The sequence below is a fragment of the Nycticebus coucang genome, chromosome 11 (assembly GCF_027406575.1).
Source record: "Nycticebus coucang isolate mNycCou1 chromosome 11, mNycCou1.pri, whole genome shotgun sequence".
Lineage (NCBI taxonomy): Eukaryota > Metazoa > Chordata > Mammalia > Primates > Lorisidae > Nycticebus > Nycticebus coucang.
In genome coordinates this window covers 29,410,605-29,430,657 of record NC_069790.1, presented here as the reverse complement: position 1 = coordinate 29,430,657, position 20,053 = coordinate 29,410,605, and the positions used below count along the sequence as shown (strand labels likewise).

Here is a 20,053-nt window from a genome sequence, read left to right as displayed (position 1 = left end):
GAAATTATAGACCTGAGTTGCTAGAATTACAGGCATGATCTACCATGCCCGGCCTCAGGTACCTTTCCTGAGGACTTAGTATATGTGGGCTAGACACTAGGTGCTAAGCATGTGGAGATCAAGAGGCATAGTCCCTGCTCTTTAAGAAGCTAATGGCTATGGTAGAAGACAGGCATGAAAATAGTATTTTCTATAACTGGGTTAGTGAGGGGATAGAACCTGCTCTGGGAAGCTGAGGGAGCACAGAGAAATAGGCACTCCTCCTCCAGCCTGGTAGATCATAAAAAGATAATGCCTGAGCTGAGGAGTATATTCATTCATTCTCTCTTCATTTATTCAACAAGTATTCATTAAGTGTCAGCTGCCTTTCAGACACCGTGATAGGTTTGAGTGATACATTAACACCCACATTTTAAGTATGGAGTAGAAGTCATAGGGCAGGGAATCCAACAACTATGAATAGGCAGAATTGATGGTAATATTTTAGTGTTGGTCAACAGGCTCTCATAACCCTGCAGCATCTACCGCTAAGGCTTCCTGCAGCTTCCATATTAGATGTAGTCCTTTGTCTTATATGCATTCAACATCACCACATTAGTGAATTACAAATGGATTTGGACACCAAAAAGGCCAGTGAAATGCTCGAGGGTACTTGGTGTTTGGGGTATAGGAGTTGCAGTAAGTACAAGACCAAGGACTGACCACTCCCTCATGTTCTTCCTGAGAGAAGCTGACTTTAACAGGCCCAACAATCTAAGCTGACTGACTCCACTAGCACATAGTTTAGGATGCATGCTGCACCAGGTCACCCAAACAGGCCCTCAGCCTGTGTCCACTGTGAAAACATGGGACACCCAGGTTGAAGAGAATGTTGAATGACACCACGTGGGTGTGCAATGGTCTGTGACCAGAAGGTTCGCTGGAAGCAATTTGCAAAGGAGGCCTTAGAAAACCACCTGGATGATTATTATAAATTAAAAAAGGAAGAGATGCCACTTCTTTCCTGAATAATTTTTAATACTAGGTTTACAGCTGGGTACATGTGATAGTCATTATAGCTTATTTAACTCTGAAATTATCTGGCCCCTCAAACTCCAAAGGGACTGTAGGAGTCATGGGTTAAATTTTAAAAATCATGTCTGAAAGAAGATGATATGCTTTTCCTGGAGGAAATAAAATTCAGACTTAAAAATCAGCTCTCTCTAGGAAGGATCCTTATTTCTTATATTTTCCATAATGTGTTTGAGCTCAGAAATTCACCTAGGCACACAGACTTTCTGTCTCCTCTAATCGGCTGTTGGGCCCTTCAATCCCTGCAATCCACACTGTGCCTTTTCTATTAGGTTGTTTTGGAGATAATCCAAAAGCATTCCGAACTCTGAGCTCAAATCTCAGAGGTTTCCACTCTTTTGGAGCCTAATATTTCATCAGGAGTTGAGAGTATATGAGTTACACCAAACATCTGCGCAGTATCCACCACCCTCTCCCCAAGGATGACACACTCTGCAAAGGAGGGTGTTGTATGCATTCCTGAGCAAGCCAGCTAATCTGAAGGCCTAGCCTGTTGGCCAGGGGCTACTTCTAAAAGGGCTCCCACTGGAATTATAGCATCTTACAACTTCTATCCACAAAGCCCCTTCTTTGGAGGAGCAGCAAACAGGGGTCCTCAAACTTTTTAAACAGGGAGCTAGTTCACTGTCCCCCAGACCGTTGGAGGGCCAGACTATAGTTTAAAAAAAAAAACTATGAACAAATTCCTATGCACACTGCACATATCTTATTTTGAAGTAAAAAAACAAAACGGGAATGAATACAATCACACCACCTCATGTGGCCCACGGGCTGCAGTTTGAGGACCCCCGAAGAACATAGAGGGCTGGAGGCTGGGAGGTGTGGGTGTACACAAGGCAATGAGAAGACTAAATGGGTGAAAAGGAAACTCTTGAGTCGGAGGGGAATTTCCTTCTGGGAACGGGATATTGTTTCTCATTTGCTGTTCATAGGAGGGAAAATGGGAAAGCAGGGAGAGACACTTAGCAGCCAGTGAAATGCCTGATTTGGAAGTGGCAGAGGGAATACTTACATTCTAGCCAACAAGTACAAATGTAAATATCCAGACCCTTGAACTCTGAAATTGATTTCAACTCAGGCTGACACTCCTGAGAGGTTTTACTGGGATGTCAATGTATTGTAGCACATTGGTAGTTTAATGGTCATCACCATGAGGTACAGTCAGACATTTCTGGGTCCTTAGAGTCTGTCTGGCTTCCAGAAGCACCAGACCCACTGGCCACATCACTCCCTGATCAGAGGCACACACACCACCTTCGAACCTCATGGCCCCTTTCTTCTTCAGGCAGAAGCAATGGTGCTGGGGTGTCTCCTTGGAGTTCTGTGCCTGGCTTTGGCCAAAGCCAGCACTATCATCTCTTCTTTCCAATTCAGGCATAGGAAAGCTACTTTTATATAATCTTTACCTATAGCATATTCACTGAAAAACACCTAGGCCATTATCTCAGGGCTTAATGTCCCTATCGTGGGGTCTAAGAAAAATCCTAGAGAAAGCATTTTCCCATTTAGTTTACAGGAAGATATAAATTTGGAAGACTCGACCACATATCCATGTTGACATACACTTAACATAAAGAAAACATTTTAAATAGGAAAAACTAAGATGGGGGAAGTTCAGTGGAGGGTGTAGAAGGGAAAAGAAAAAGACCTTAGCATTATAGTAACTGAGATGGTCAATGGCACATTTCAAAAGGAGCAAGTAGTTTATGCAAAATCTTGTCGGCCTGCCTTGAAGTATAAAGGCTTGTAACAGCTATTGAAAATTTCATTTTATTTATTCCCTGCAGCAGAAGAAAAATCAATGGCTGCTTGGCGAGTCAGACATAAATGAGTTATACAGGCCCCTGACACAGTGGACCAAACTTTATAACAACCACATCTGCCGCTGTCAGGCCACGGGCTTCAGTGGCGCCAGCTGTAATTATGGCTGATCACCTCTAATTCAGAGCTGCCTGCTTTGATAAAGGTGTCACTGGGAGCCAGGGTGGCATCAATTGAGGATATGATGCTAGAGGCCAGCATGGTGGAGAAAGCTCCAGGGTCAGGGAGACTGTCCGGCATTTTAACTCCTCACCCGGAGAATAGTGATACTCCCTGAATCTGTGATTTAAATTCCAAGGGATTCAGATTAACACCCCTGACCTTTAGCAGCAAGTATCTTTAATAAGCTAAGAGATGCCTCCAAAACCAGTTTAGAAGTCAAGATCCTATCTACTTTGCAACATGCAAAGAGACAAATATTTGTATTGTCCACCTGATTCACTGGCCAGAAGAGCAACTAGGCTATAGAAAAAGCTTTGGTCATTTTTTTTTTTGGGGGGGGGGGATTGCAGCCTATGCCTTCCTCCTGCTTTTATGGCGTAAAAAAAATACTAGTGATCTTCCCATTTTTGAAAATTACTTTTTCTTTTTGAAGGAGATGGAAAGGGTGAGGGGAAATAGAAACGTGAGAGAAGGTGGCGTTAAAATGTCCTGCTAATAAAGCAGGAAAGGGTCTAAACTGTTCTAGGTAGAGTCCTGAGTGAGGAGGTATGAGGGAGGGGTAGAATTCAGCAATTAAAAGGTTTCACTGTCATTTGTGAAGGATAATGTTTGGCTTCCCACTCCTTGCCTCCCCCCCAGGCTGTTTTTCCTCACTCTGTAATTAAAAAAGAGACGCAGGGGGGGTTGTTCTCCCTGTCTCCTCTTTAAACTCACAGACAGCGCTGCCAGTGCCAGCTCACCCCTCCTGCAAGTTGAGGAAGAGGTAGCCTGTCTTTCACTTAGAGGGAGAAAATGTTTTTATTCCCTCTTCCGTGGACAGTTCACCTGAGAGCGGAGTGCTAATCTCAGAAAGGCAAGCTTTGTGTTGTGGCCAGGGTCCTTCTCCTTAGCACATAAAAGAGCAGCCAGCAGGGGCCAGTGGAGAAGTGACTGTGATTTCACAGCCCTTGATGGCTCCAGACATGGGGGCTCGCGTTTGGACCAGAAGTGGTTTTGCCCTTGCTGACAGGGAGGTCAGATACGAGAACTCTCTGGAGGGGTAGTGGTTGGCACTGGGCAATAGAAAGTTCCATCCAGCTCCAGGAAAAAAAGGGCCCCTGGGCAATGGAAACCCTGTCACCTGGTTCTGAACTAAAGCAGGGGCTGCTCGCCCTGTTGATTTTTCAGTCTCAGTCCTTCCAACCTGTTCTCTCTCCCTGCTTCTCTATCTCTATGCAAGTCTCAGCATTATTTCCCTTTCTCCAAACACTTTTCTTTTACACCAGAATTTTTTTTCTTATCAGAACCAAGGGACCCCTGCCTGCAGAAGTCTCTGTCCTCTCTTCGAGCTATCAGATGGCAGCTGGAGGGCCATCCCCAGAGGCACTGTTTCCCTTTCTATTTACCCGTTTCTAAGTGCAATTGCACTAGGCAGGCTCCCTGAATCTGGAACTCAGCCTGGGGCTGTTTTGGTTACATTGAAGTTTTTGCTTCAGTTCTGCCAGATTTAAATGGTGACTTCACTAGCACTGAGCTAAAAAGGAGAAGGGGGAGGAGGGCGAGCCCAGGAGAAAGAGAGCGAGCTGGAGGGAGAGAGCCAGAGCTGGGCGCAAGAGAAGGGCCAGCACATTACATCATCGCTTGGCCTGGAATCAAATGGGAAGGATATGACTCACTCAAGCTAGTTAAGCTTTGGCTCAAATTCTACACACACTCATTCCAGAGCTCTCATGTTCTGCACCTCAGGAGGGAATTCAGCCTCAGTGATGTCCATGAGGTTTGTTTTTAATTTTATTTTCTTTTTCCTGATTTATAGACTTTTTTGCCCCTGCTGCCTTCTGCTCTCGAGTCTTCATCCTCCTCCTCGTCCTCTCCCCTTTGTGCCTGTCTTTGTTTCCTCTCTTCTTCCTTCTCTTTTCCCCCAGCCCCTTCTTCGCTCTTCTTCTGGCCCGAGGAGGCATTTCTTTTCACTTTGGTCAGAGTTTTTGTTCTAGTAAAGAGACCTGAATGAGTTGAACAGAGGCCGGTAAGGCTCAAAAAAAATAAAACCAAAGCAAAAGAAGCAAAAGGGCCACGAATGAAAAGCGAAGCAAGAAAGAGCAAACTCGGGGGAAGTTTCTTTGCTATTGGTGTTGCTCCTAATCGGAGGAGACAGGGAGAGAGTTAAAACGCAAGAACCAATCGCTTGAATGGTGATGTAATGCAAGAACTGCAGGGTAGTTAAGTAATGTGAGAGCCAGGGGGTCAGGGTTGCAAAGCATTTACCTGCTCTCAAGGGGTTTTCAGTTTATTATCAATTGCAGTGACTGTAACTGGCTTCAGACTGCAATCTCTAATTATTCACAGATACCCTTTTTTTATCTTTTATTATTAAAAGTAAAACTATATTATGGTATTTTAAAATAACATGGTATTATCACAGCTGTGTATTATTTTCCACCAGGATTCCTTCTCTCTCCCTCTCTTTCTCTTTTAAATGGCTCAAAAACGGTTGTCTTTTCATGACAGTTTGAAGTGATAGAAGGAGTGTGTATGTAGGGGGTTGCTTTTTGAGTGTAACTGGTGAATTGCACATGACTGGACCAACTATTTGTGTGTGTTGTATGAGTTTGTGCTGTTCTATGTATTACTAAGAATATGTATTATAGAGTTTTAAAATTAATTTTTAATTAATATCATAACTATATACATATTATAGGTTTTGTGTGTATGGTCCTCAGAAGTAGTTACAGCCTTTTGCCAATTAGTTCAGCTAAGCATACAGCAGTTGTGCATTTGCTTGAGAATTTTAATTTTCAGTTGTTCCACCTGACAGTCAATCTAGCGCTACCTTTAAGACATTCAGTGTCCTTGAATTAATTTTAAGACACTTCTGTTGTTGAAAAGGTAATGAAAACTTTTTTTTTTTTTTTTTTTTTTGCAGTTTTTGGCCAAGGCTGGGTTTGAACCCACCACCTCTGGCATATGGGGCCAACGCCCTACTTCTTTGAGCCACAGGTGCCACCCAGTGATGAAAACTTTTTAACAGAATTGACTTAGAAACAGTTAATACTGGAAAGTCAGGTATTAACACTACATACAGGGAGGGAAGAGCAAATTATTGTGTTCTTAATGTGTATCCAGAGAGACTTTTATGTTTTGAAAATCATTACCATGTTTCTGTGTGTTTCATGAAGCGGATTTAGCATGGTGGTACACTGCTCACATTGAAATCATCCTTCATTATTAGATGACTGTCATCTGAAGTCCTAAGAGAGAACAAGCCCAAAATTCCCTCACTCTAGGGACCCCAAACTTTTCTTGAGCTTCATTCTTGATCATCGTCTCGTGGCTCGATGCACACTGAGGCATGGGCACACACCAGAAAGGTGTTTATGTTTATTTATTTAACACATGTTTTGGATATAGTTACTCATGGCTTTATGGATCTTTCTCCCTTCCCTACTTTTTTGTGCAGAGATCAAAAGTCAGGGGGTGTGGGGAAGTCATTTTTTGAGGAAACAGTATGATGTGGTGGGGAGGACTGAGTGCTAATCTGGATGCTTGACCTTGAACAAATCACTTAAACCATCTGGGATGCACCTGAAAGTGAGGGGGAAGACAAAGTGGGTATAAGCTCCTCCCTTCCATGGGGAGCCAGTCATAGATGATCTCAGAAGTCCCATCTTCTAGAAAGTTCTATGTCCATATTCTATTAAAAAAAATGCTAATGGGTATTTGGCATAGCTTTTCAGAGAAAAGTGCATTTTAAATTCAAGGTGAATTAGTGCCTAAAAAAAAAAAAAAAATGACTGAGAAGGATGAAGAGGAACATATCTTTCCCCACTTTGAAGTTTGGAGTTTTTTTGTTTTTGTTTCTGTTTTTGTTTTTTGGCAGAAAGATTCCTTACGTGGTAGAATTCTTAGTTTTCAAATAGTACTTGTAAGGAGACTTCAGTGAGACATAATTACTTAGGTGAGTCTGTCAAAATGAGTGGGAAAGAGCAGGCAAGGGAGAATTTACCTGTCCAGTAAACTCCCTGAAAACATCCTGCACATCCTTCAAATTCATAAAATGTGCTAAAAATGCAGGAAACTTAGACCCTCATGCTTTAATCACTCATGGGGCGTAGAACAGTGATCAATTCATTCCCCCAAAAATTACATGACTACTGGATATGTTTCTATAATTTTAACATCAGCTCAGGTTTTTGAATGAGATTTAAGGCTACATTTTAAAACCTGCAAAGATCCTGGAAGGCAAAACTATATGTGCTTATTAGATAATTTTTCCAGACAATACTCCTGTTCTTCAGCCAAACTTCAGGTTAGTAGTCTTAATAATAATATGTCTTAATAATATGAAGTATATATTTATGTATTCAGGGAGTAGCATTATTGTAAAGTACGTATTTATGTGTTTTAGGGTATAGCTTAATTGTAACTGGGAAGGATGTTAACCATGTCTATCTGTGGAGAGAAATTTCTCATAGCTGAAACAAAACCAGTGGTGAAGATTATTAGTTGCTGCACATAGTTTGTCGAATGCCAAGTGTACGCTTGGGACTCTTCAGGAATAAAGAGGGCATGATTTTTTTTTCTGGAGCATTACAATTTATGTTGACTTGGCTCCAAGTTGTTCACCTATAATCAGAATTGCCCTGCTTGTGACTGTCAGCGAAAGGCGTGGAGCGCAAGCCTGGCTGTGCCCTGTGTGCACCAGCTGCAATGCCAGGCAGCACTTCTGTGATCTCAGTTCATCACAGTGACCCACAATACTCCAGATAGGCAAAAATGATTAATCCCACTGTTTGGTGACTATTTTGGTTTTCGGGGGGAAGGGGGTTAGGGAAAGGTTGTTTTGATTGTCGCTTTTCATTTGAAATTTTTATTCAGATAAGTGTAGATTTTCATGCATTTGTGAGAAATAATATGGAGAGATCCCATGTACTCTTTACACACTTACCCCCAATGGTAATATCTTGGACAACTATAGTATATACCACAACCAGAGTATCAACATTGATATGATCCATTGGCCCTTATATTCAGCCTTCCTCGGTTGTACTCGGCTTGTGTGTGTTGTTTTTGTCAATGTGAAAACTGTGGTCAGACTTGCCAAAGTGCATACAAGCTCTGGGGCCTTCAGTCTAGCTCACTATCACTGACGAACTGCACACAGTCATGACTTGGTAAAGGAAGGGGCCTAATGCCTGTGCCTGTCTGTGAAAGTTACCAAGTGCCCAGTTGGGGAATTCTGGTTGACATTATCTGTGTTTTACATTTTCTAGGGGCATGGCCCAATTGGTGGCTTTTCCTTCCACAGGGCCCTGGGGCCACACTTCCATGTGAGCAGGTGAGGGAGAGGGCATGGCTTCACTAGCACAACAGAAGAGGCACAAATCCCTTCTCTCTATCTGCCAGGCACAGACCAGAATAATGCCAACTGACCATGCCTGAGTGTCAGCAGATGGCAGCTGAACTCACATTCTTCCTCTTTGCCCTCCCATGTATCTTTCGGGGACACATCTATGAAATGAAGGAAAGTGATGGCATCAGGGAGGCAGGCGTGTATTGGTCAGAGAAGCCATTTCCCCTCTCTGTCCCATGGGTTCTAGCTTCTCTGTAAAACAAGGATCAGCAGACCTACCTGCAGAGCTGTTGTAATGGGCGGAGGTGGTGTTCTGAGGCTCCTGGTATATAGTGAGGTGACCAGGACGAAGTCTCAGGGCTGTCTTGGTTGAGGATTCTCCTGGCAGCAAGTCCTTGCTGCAGATGCAGCCTCCCTGACTCTCACTGGGCTTCTTGTTCCCAGTGTCACTCTGTGCTCTTCTATCCCCAGCCTTTGTTTTGTCATGCTTTCTTTTTATTCAGGAAATGAGCAGGTCAAAGTCTCATGCAATACTAGAAACAGAGAGAAAAGAACCCATCCAATTGAATTGAGGTGAGGACTACTACTGATTAAAATCCCATGTTTCCTGTTGCCTGGGTGGAGGGAAGGATACAAGACAATATGGTTTGGGAAAAGAACCCCTGAATGTTCATTCATGTTAATTGGAGCTTTGTGAATGAGAAAATGGAGTGAAGCGATGGTGAGTAAATTCAGTCATTTCTAGCTGTACTCAAAGAACTTTATGTTTGCAATATGTTGGGTGGTGCTTTTTTTTTTTTAATGAGTCAGTGTCTCGCTTTGTTGCCCCAGGCTGGAGTGTCCTGGCCTTATCCTAGTTCAGAGCAAGCTCAAACTCCTGGGTTCATGTGATCCTCCTGCCTCAGCCTCCTGAGTAGCTGGGACTACAGTCACAGGCCACAACACCTGGCTAACTTTTCCACTTTTAGTAGAGATGGTTCTTGCTCTTGCTCAGGCTGGTCTTGAACTCCTAATCTTCGAGGGATCCTCTCTCCTCAGCCTTTCAGAGTACAAGGATTACAGGCATGAGCCACCATACCTGACCGAGAGCTATCTTTTAAACTTGCTGCCTCTGTCTCACATATCTTTTCTGGTGGTACAAAATGATATTTTGAAGATTGAACAGAAAGGGACTTACAAGGTGGCAAGTGGAAGAGTTAGAACGGTAGTTGATAAAATTATACAACATCAGTGAGGCCCAAGAGGCACGCAAAGGGTTCCATGTTGGGATCCCCAAATCTAAGCTAGAAAAGAACCTAAGGGTATCTCAAGTTACATAATAAAAGTATTGTTTTGGGTTTTACTTAGTAAGCATTTGCCAGGAAGGCCAGGTCAAAATTAAGAGGCAGAAATTAGTAGAGACCTAGAATGAGTCCTGTCTTGTGCCTGGCAGAAAATAGTGTGGGCAAATCTGGAGCTGTACTTAAAAGAAGCAGCTGTGAAACAAAGCACTGGTTTCTCCATTTTGCTCACTTTCTGTTTGGTTTCCATGGGATTCTGACCTTCAAAGAGGACTCCTTGTGCGCTGGACTGTAGAAAGGGGTGTGTCTGAGAACCTGAGCAAGCAGTCACAGCACAGGGACATCGGGAGTAACTGGAGGCATTGATAACGGTGGGCCGTGCCAGCAAACATTTTATGACCAAATTTTAGTTTGTGATTTTTAAATGACTTTGAGAACCTGATTAAAATGTATGCTGTAAGACTGGGTATTTTCAGAGGCATGTATTTCATGAGTTTTGGTTACACTTTACAATAGGAGTAGTTCCTTGATGAGGTACACCTTTGAAAACTGAAATTGACGTGACTCAGCACTACAAAGTCCGCTACATAGTACACAAACACTTTAAAACAAGTCCATATATCTTTTTTTCTTGTCTCTACACTTGCAGGAAGCTTATTTAATGATTAATGAGGCAACATTGCACCCAAGAAGAATTAATCAATAGGTATTATTATACAGAGTGGGCAGTAGTTACCCAAGAGCCAAGACCCACCCAGCTAGCAACAAAGCCTTCCTTTCTGTTCATGTGATACTCCAAATTAAATTCTACCTTCTAATTGTTTTCCTTTCTGTCAAAATGATTGAAATAGAATTGAATGTGTTCAAGAAAGAAAAGCCTAGAAAAAGCAAGAATATGGCTCCAAATGAATGCCAAGGTGTCTATTAATGCATAGAGTTAATCATTCATCTTAATGGGAAAACAAAGCCAAGAGTCTGTATTGTGTAAGCTGGGATGCCTACCAGGAGTTACTGTGTTTTAGAAGCCCATGAACTGTTTTAAAAAGTCAAATCTTGAAGTCATGTTGGGCTGACTCATGAACTGACATGGCAGAAAGGCCAACTGGCCCTGTTGCAGGCTTCTGGATCTGTCTGCCGGCTTGGCTCCCACCTCTGCCCTCACTGGAGCCCATATCACTGCTAACGGAAGGTCTGTAAAACAAGCCCTTTTGTAAGGAAGAGCCTAATTCCTCATGCTCAGTATGGCCTGATATGATTGTGCCCTGTGAATAATTTTGGAGCCAGACAGATCTGGTTTAAACTCTGGCTTTGCCATTCTTTTTTTTTTTTTTTTTTTTTGCAGTTTTTGGTGGGGGCCAGGTTTGAACCCGCCACCTCTGGTATATGGGGCCGGCACCCTACTCCTTTGATCCTTTGAGGCATAGGTGCCACCCACCATTCTTTTAATGATGAGATTTTGGCAATCTTTTGAATGTTTCTGAGCCTCAGTTGCTTCCTCTATGAAATAGAATTCATGAGAGTGTGATGCATTTAACATAGTAAGTGCTCAGTAAATGTTAATTATTTAATAACAGAACTAGTTGACTCTTGGAAGTCTGAATTTATTTAGGGCATCAATAATGTAGTGAGAAATACTGTTATTTAATGGTTCTTTACAAGAAAGGTAAACCAAGTCACAGAATGTTGGTGAGGCCATGAGCAGGTGCAGAAGAGATGAGGAAATCACACTGTTGGCTGTAAGATGACCATATTTTTACTGGTCAGACAATGAGGCTAAGAGCTCACTTGAAATTACTGTAATTATTTCAGCATGAAGAAGAGCCAGGTCTTTTTTCACTCCTTTTAATTAAGTAGTAGATTTCTTTTTTAGATGGCATAAAGTAATTTTTCTTTTCCATCTGCCTCTTCTTGACCTTCTTATTCATCATAATGCTTCCATCAACTCAGCAACACTTTGCAATAAAGGGCTGATCCCATTTAATTCCTCTAGAATTAATCATAATAACAGCAATTATAATAAACTCATTTAGGATAAATGTAGATGTAAATCGCTCCTGTGTTGCGTTTCACCTTTAGTTTTATTCTCACCAGCATTCACCCTAATGTGGATTATGCAAGTGGCCTCTCTGTAGCCAGATTATTTTTCTGAATTCAGATCTTGCCCTAACTGCTTTTTTGCCATTTCCTTCCTTGGAGGGCAAAGAGGAAGCTCCAGTGTACAGTTACAGGGAACATTTGATTAGAATTTGCTCTCATCATCTGGAACTTCCTCAGCAGTTTCTAAATGCATTGATAAGGCAGGAACCTTAGAAACCATTCAGCCCAACCCTCTCATCTTATAGATTCAGAAATCAAGGCCATCCCACTAACATGTAAAGAGGATTATTCCATCCCATAAAACCATTTGGTGGCACAGCGTTAGCCCCAGAGCAAGCTCTAAGGCAGTGAGGAGCACATTTCTGCCCTGCCAGGCCAGTGGGCTTCCTGGTGGCAGGAACTCCTGGTTTTGCTCAGGCTGGTGCTTCTCAGATCTTTTTTTTTTGAGTTCTGGCTCCTGGGGATAGTATGGTATGGAGGGTACAACAAGAGACTTAGGTGTACAGGGAAACAGAGGAGCCACCGGCTGGCCTTGCAGAGGCTGGGAGTTATTCAGGCAACTGTCTGTGCAAAGACTCCACCCTCTGGTCTGGAGGGAGGGTGCAGGAGGCAGACAGGAAAACTTGCTTTTGCTTCCAGCCATAGGCACCCTGGTGTCTAGTTAGCAGTGGAGCATGTTTTTCTTAGACACAGAAGTCCTGGGCCATAAATGTGCAGGGATAAACGTCCTGCAATCCAGCTCTCTGCTTCCCACCACTGTCCTCTTTCCTCCCTTGCCTGGCTGCAGACAGTGGGTGTTGGATGAGGACAGAACTTGGAAGCCACCCCAGAACCAGCACCCACCCACCTGCAGGATGTGACCTCTGGGCTCTGCATCACGCTGCTTCCTCCCTCTTGCTCCCCACCTAGGGAATGGTTTTAGACCACAATTCCCAAACAGCCCCGCTTTTCACTTTAATCCCAAAGAGACTCTGGCACTTTGTGACCACAGAAAACTTGTCACTTCATTATGATTCTGAAAAAAGAAAGCAAAGGGTAATTCATAGTTGTTTTAATGACTTTGCATCCTTCCCATGGAGGCAGCTTTCAGCTGTTAGGTACAAAGGACGGTGGCCTGCTCTGACATCTGACAGTGCAACAGGGCAGCGTTTTTCATAATGCTTTATCACAATATTCTTCACAGCCAGTTAACCCAATTAATCTCCCCACAGTCATTACCCAGGTGTCGTACTATTTGGCTTGCTAGGAGTCTCCAAAGCTGTGTAGTGCAGTGATGAACTATTGTGCCTCCCGACCTTGAGAGGATGTTTCTAACTAATTAATGATTGTTAAGTGCTTGGAAAATGCAATTTGGAACTATTCTGTGTTCATACATCTGAACCTTCAGCTATGCAGCGGCACAGAATGCCAGCTGGACATCACTCTTGTCGTTTGTAAATCAGAGGACGATGACTATAAACTGTTCTTTTCTCACCTAGTTGTCTGTCCCCATTCCCTCCTGTCTCTACTTTCTCTAATCAGTTTCTCCCAAGCCGTGTATTAAGATACTTTCCAGGGGGAAGAGGCAGGTGTTTTGTAGGATTTCCTCCAGGAGGTGAGAACAGGCAGGTTGGGTCTTTCCAGCTGTGTGGCAGTTAAAAAGGCACATTGAAAACTGCTATTGGCTAACTATCAGTAAACAAAATGTGGTTTTCTATATGGTAAAGTGATTTTGAAACTTTTTTATTTGAGCAACAGTGAAAAATATATTTTTTATCATAACCCAGTATACTTACATGGACATGTGTAGTTTTTATTAAACAATATTTTATTATGTACTTTTTTAACATTTCTTGCCTATCTTGTTTGTTAGATATCTATTCATTTTTCTAAAATGGTGATGATATCAGGTTAAGTTATTTTTGGGAATTTCTCACTAATTGGCCACCTAAGGAATTGTACCCAGACTTTGAAAAACACTGGTGTAGAGTAAGGTCACTGGGATGCTGAGCAGGGGTCAGGTGACCTGGGTTGTATTCCCAGCTCTGTCCCAGTTCCAAAATTCCTCCCCTGCTACCTCTGTGTTCCATATAAAATTAAGGTGTTTGTTTTTAAACTGAGGGCACCCTCAGAGTACTTTATTAAAAGTCCTCTTGTGTAGAAGCCCAGTATGAGAAATAAATCTCCTTCCATAAGTCACCCCCACTTCCACCCAAAATCCAAATACTATAGAATATAAATTTCATAAATCCTTTCTAGTTCTGGCATTTGTTGACTAATTTCCTAGCAATAGATTCATCTAATGAAATGCAATAGATTTTATATCTGTTGGTTCTGAGCTGGGAATCTCAATGGAAATCTCCAGAATCAATGAGAATTTTTGCTATAGAATCATAGTTCTTTTCTGCTTCAGCCTTATAATTTGTTCTCAGGCCTTATAGGATTGGCTTCTTCAAGGAGAGAATGGGTTTGGAAGGTCTTTGGTAGACGTCTGAGCAGGCAGGCATGAGGGTCTTTATTCACTTCATTGTGTCCCCTTTTTTCATGCCTTCTAAATTCAGCAGGTTCTTGATTTTTAAACACAGCTCAAGTCATTTGGCTTACAGCTGGTAAAACATAATTTTCTGGTTCTCAGAGAGCAACGCTTTTCAGACTTATAAAAAGAGAAGCTCATAAGACTTCTTGAACATCAAATAGCTCTTACAAAACACCATTTTGATGAGTTAAGTGTAAATGAATCAGAAACATACGGATTAAATTTCCTTTGAAAGACACATGGGTTTAAGAATTAAGGGGAGGGAAGTGGTTGGCAAGATGGATTTCAGGTTTGTGCCAAACCTCAAAATGTTTGAAAAATGGTTTGAAATATTTTTACTTAACACAAAATGCCACAGAGTTCCCCCATCCCCAGAATCTTTTTGACAACTATATGACAAGAAAAAAAGGCCTGTGGGGCTCAGCTACTTTCTCAGTTCTTTAATGCTCCCTTTCTACCAAACACCCCCCCCAACACACACACACACACACACACACACACACACACTTACATGGCAAAGAGAACTGTCTGATTGACAAACTAAAGTTTCAAGTCAGACAATTACCAGAAAATACCCCACAATTCAAAAATACATGAATCCTCCCACCCCATACTATCCAAAATCAATCATACCATTTTCCAAGTGGAAGAATACATTCTAGGGATGTGCCATATTTGATATATTTTATTCATTGGTGTCTAGAGCAGTACACAGTTACTCTAGTCATTTGTCTGGCATTATAGTGCCAGGCTCTTTGGAGAAGGAGTGAAAAAGTCTGCTAAAAGCAAACAGATTGGAGAGAAATATTCATTGCTTTGTTAAAACAGCTGCAGTATGGAAATCCTGTATATTACAGAGGCAGAGGATGCGTTTAGTTTTTCAGGTTGCTGGGAATGGTCCTGGAAACGCAAATTCTGTTAGAGCATCTCTGTTTAATAAGCTCTATTATAGCTCAGGAACAGCATAAGGAGCATCAATGGACTAATTATCTTATGAATGTTGTACATCATATGTATTAAATGCCCTCCAGTTATTTTTTACTAGTTATTCCTGACAAAAGCAGGCTGACACGTTTATAGCCTCATTTTTCATATGCAGAAGCACAGAAGGGGTAGGTTTTGAATGAGCTGCACACAGTCCGTGAAGGAGAGATCCTGGGTGAGAGTACTGGGGCTAAGCCATTTGCTCTGTTATGCCATCTTGTTTCTTATTTTATTTTCATATTTGAAAAGCCAGGATAGCCAAGGTTTGCTCCCCTTCTTTCTTTCCTTCCTGCCTCTCTTTTCCTTTAAAAGAAAGGGTGCATTCAGTGACTGCCAGTATCATTTTAGAAATTAGGGGATAATAATGTGCTTTATTAAAAGATTTCAAGTCAACGAAGACTTAAAAAACACTATCTTTAAATCTGTATGTTTTAAACTCTATGCTGGAAATCATGAGAAAATCTATTTATTATCTTATTAGGGCAGAATTCTACACAGAACTCTGAGGTAGGAAGTTGCTGACCAGGAAACAAATTAATGTGTTGTCTCCAAGAGAGAATAAAAGTCACACCAAACTCAGAAAGGTACTTTCAGTACTTCCCGTGAAAATAGTGCTGGTTGAAATCTCCCTGCCCATCTTTTGCCTGTCTGTATTCATTGAGCTCAAAATAAGAATAAATGAAAACTAGAAGCACTGGAGAGAAAAATCAGTTTTACCAACTTATGTCTTGGAAAAGGCTTCAGAATCAGAAAAAATAGGGCTGAATTCTGTTCTCACTTTTACCTTATCTAGAGCAGTTTTATAAAGAACAATAGGGGCAAGAAAAGCTCCTTCACTTCTGAAAAATACTGAGTCCTGTGCCCAAGAGCTCCCAGAGCTTCTCTCCCGCTTACCCAAGATACCTTGCTTTCTAATGCAAAAAGAATCCAAGTCATGTAGGACACTTTATCAAATAGTTCTCTCTCTCCTTTTTTCTTTTTTTCTTGAGAGAGAGTCTCACTATGTCACATCACCCTTAGTAGAGTGCTGTGATGTCACAGCTCACAGCAACCTCCAACTCTTGGGCTTAAGCGATTCTCTTGCCTCAGCCTCCCAGGTAGCTGGGACTATAGGCACTGGCCACAATGCCTGGCTATTTTTTTATTGTAGTTGGCATTGGTGTTTGGCAGGCCCAGGCTAAGTTAGAATATGACAGCTCCAGTGTATGTGGCTGGTACCCTAGCCACTGAGCTACAGGTGCCAAGCCTCAAATAGTTCTCATAATGTGTAGCTAAGCCACCTATGTGAAATACTGGAAAATCAGTTTTAAAAATTCTAAGGGCATATAGTTCCCAATTTGCCATATCCAAAGGGATTGATCACTTGAATGGGCTACACATCAGGTAGATTGTATTTCTAGATAGGGTTGTTATCATCCAAAGAGATTGTGTGGCAGTAGTTATTTAGTATCTTCTCAGCTTTTGTGGACATGCTTTAACCAGCTGCCTTGCACCAACAGTTAACTCTGCTTGGAGTCCTACCACCAGTACACTGCCCCCCACCCCCACACGTGTTGCAGGCACACAGGTGTGCGTGTGTGCCTGCCACATGGGGCTAACTTCTCATCTTTCCTGGGACAGTTCATGTGTCTGTTCTTCTAGGACCCTTGCCCTGGAACCTCTGGGGTATTAGATGTCACTTTGTGAGGGAGAGGTATCTCCCATTACACCCTGTGCTGACTTCTTTGCCTCTCTATTTGTCTGAAGGAATGATGAATGAAGAGCAGAAATGATCTTTTATTCATGCTAAGCTCCTAGCATAGTTCCATGTTTGAAAAAATAAACTTAAAAAATAATTTTACTTGTGTTTCTAGTGGATGGCATTTTTTTATTAAAGTCATGCAAAATTAGGTGGGTCTAAAACTGCACCTTGGCCTGGTCCTCGTAGAAAATGGTGAGGAGTAAAATGTAAGGGAGTTTGTGCTCAGATGATAAGCTCCCTCCTTGATTTCAGGTTTCTCCTCTAACCTGTGTTTATCTTTTTTTTGTTTGTTTGTTTTTGTTTGTTTTTGTTTTTTTTTTTTTTGTAGAGACAGAGTCTCACTGTACCGCCCTCAGGTAGAGTGCCGTGGCGTCACAGGGCTCACAGCAACCTCTAACTCTTGGGCTTATGCGATTCTCCTGCCTCAGCCTCCCGAGCAGCTGGGACTACAGGCGCCCGCCACAACGCCCGGCTATTTTTTTTGTTGCAGTTTGGCCGGGGTTGGGTTTGAACCCGCCACCCTCGGCATATGGGGCCGGCGTCCTACTCACTGAGCCACAGGCGCCGCCCAAACCTGTGTTTATCTTGATGGTCTTATTTATATCTATTTCCTTTCGATAAAAATAGAAGCTCAAAAAAGTGAATTTACCATGCAAGGGATAATACTTTTAACTCTGGGCTGAGTTTCACAGATATAGTTAAGATGTTGCCCTGGGAGTGTGGGCACCCAGCTAGATGCTCATTTTCTGAGTCATCTGACTCCTGAGTTTTTACTTTTTTAACTGTATAATTAAGATAGGTTCCCAGGGATTAAAAACAACAACAAAAAGAACTAACCCTGTGAGTAAAGCAGATAGTCTATATGTTGAGACCCATGTAAGGAGATTTGTGGGCCCCTGCCCAAATTGAGAGAAGCATTAAGAGCTATTCAAAACCTACTGAGATGTCAACACACTTTTGAAAAGGGCCCATTAAGGATGCAAATGTGTGGCTCCCTGATTATGATAAGCACTGGAAAGAAAACAGTGAAACCCATTAGGAGGTTTTAAGAACTGAGATTTGAAGAGAGGGGAAGACAAATCTAGTTTCTGCTAGGGCTGGGTTTCATTTGCCTTGCCCTTCTCTACAAACAATTCTGATGGTTGAAATGCCCCCTCCTCGTCCCTATTTGGATCAAGCCAATTAACACATTTGTAAATGGGCCAACTTTGAAATTCCATCTGTGTCAGACAAAATTCTTTTTAGTAAGATTCTTCTCTGGGTTACAAATCATGACTTGCTTCTGTAAAGGATCTGACATTAGAGGTTCACTTTAGGCTTTTGATGTGTTTTGGTTTAATCCTGCCCTGGTTTTCCTTATAAAAGGTTGGTTCTAATTTAAAATCTATAATTCTTACTATATACTTTTCTACAATTAGACTCACACTATGGGTATATTTCTATTTAATAATCATTTAGGGCTCTTCTCTGAAAAAGCATCTCTCAGAAAAAGCACTTCAAATTCTGACTGCCTGAGTTGTTGACATGTGACATCAAGTGATATTCACAGTGATGGATATATTGGAGCATAATTTTTGTGTAATCAGTCTAAATATAAACAAAAATGCAACCAATTTTTTCCATCTTCCTTGACCTTGAAGGAATTGTATCAATTTCTAGGACGTCATAAAACAAAATATTTAAAGTATGTTTCAAATAATAAAAAAAGAGAGAAATATTAATAAAGACGTGGAATTCATTTATGAAGACAAACATTGGCTGAGGACCAATAGGCCAAAGAGTTTGCCAGAAGTTTACTGTAGACAGTCATTCTTGAAGTTTCACCCTCTGCCCCATCACTCCAAAGCTCACTCCATATTAAGCAAATGAATTCTCTCAGCCATACTGGACTTTGAAATCACTGATTTTGTTTACTTTGTTTTTGAGTGAAAAAAAACTGAAGATTTCTTTTTCAGTGTTCTTCCTTATAAGGCAAGCAGTCCACAGTCCTTATAGCCGTAGCTCTTTCTGCCTTATGTTAATTAAAGAGGTTTGCTCAGCATATATAGTTGATGCTTGGGAACTTTACATAGAAGTTATGTGTTTTGATCCTTATGGAGAGCTTCAACAATTGAAAGCATTGGCAAAAGTGGACAACACTTAACTGTCATAAGAATGGTTTTGTAAGAATGGTTGAACATATCAGCATTAACCTAATGCAGGAATCATAAGCCCTGGGAAGAACGTTTCCACTTGGCATTTTCACTTTTGGGCTTCTTGAGAGAAACAGCCTCAGGCTTCAGAAAGGCAGAAAAATCTATTACCAATCCTGTGTAGGCAAACACGGGTGCTCACTTATGTTGGATCAATCCTCTCAACTTCTAGAACCCTTTCCAGCTGTATTATGGTGCTCTTCTTTCTCCTTCTCCATCCAAACAGAGCAGCATACTCCAGAAAATCACAAATTTTTCTTTCTTATTTATTTATTTTTTATTAAATCATAGCTGTGTACATTAATGTGATCATGGGGCACCATACACTGGTTTTATAGACCGTTGGACACATTTTCATCACACTGGTTAACATAGCCTTCCTGGCATTTTCTTAGTTATTGTGTTAAGACATTTACATTCTACATTTACTAAGTTTCACATGTACCCTTGTAAGATGCACCACAGGTGTACTCCCACCAATCACCCTCCCTCTGCCCACCTCCCCCCTTCCTTCCTCCCTCTCCCCCTTTCCCATTTGCTTAGGTTATAACTGGGTTATAGCTTTCATGTGAAAGCCATAAATTAGTTTCATAGTAGGGCTGAGTACATTGGATACTTTTTCTTCCATTCTTGAGATACTTTAAAAGCATACATTTTTCCAATGGTCAAAAGAAACCAAAGTGGCTTTACCTGTGGCAATCAAAAGATGCATCACCCTTGCTTCAGGGACGTGAAATAACCAACCATACCTGTAAATGTATTAGAAATGCACAAGCCCCAGCTACTTGGGAGGCTGAGGCAAGAGAATCGCTTGAGCCCAGGAGTTGGAGGTTGCTGTGAGCTGTGTGAGGCCACGGCACT

General features: G+C 41.8%; 1 protein-coding gene across 7 annotated transcripts in view; it reads left to right on the top strand.

The window, feature by feature from the left end:
• The window catches only part of CREB5 (cAMP responsive element binding protein 5), a 536,752-nt gene that overhangs the window by 368,906 nt on the left and 147,793 nt on the right, over window positions 1–20,053 (top strand). The window contains exon 1 of one of the 7 annotated variants that reach the window (XM_053553442.1): window positions 4,615–4,810. The exons of the other annotated variants lie outside the window; for them this stretch is intronic. Within the exon in view, the coding sequence (XP_053409417.1) occupies window positions 4,764–4,810 (47 nt within the window). The 5' untranslated portion in view covers window positions 4,615–4,763. Of the gene's footprint in view, window positions 1–4,614; window positions 4,811–20,053 lie in introns of those variants that run through there. 7 annotated transcript variants of the gene reach the window in all.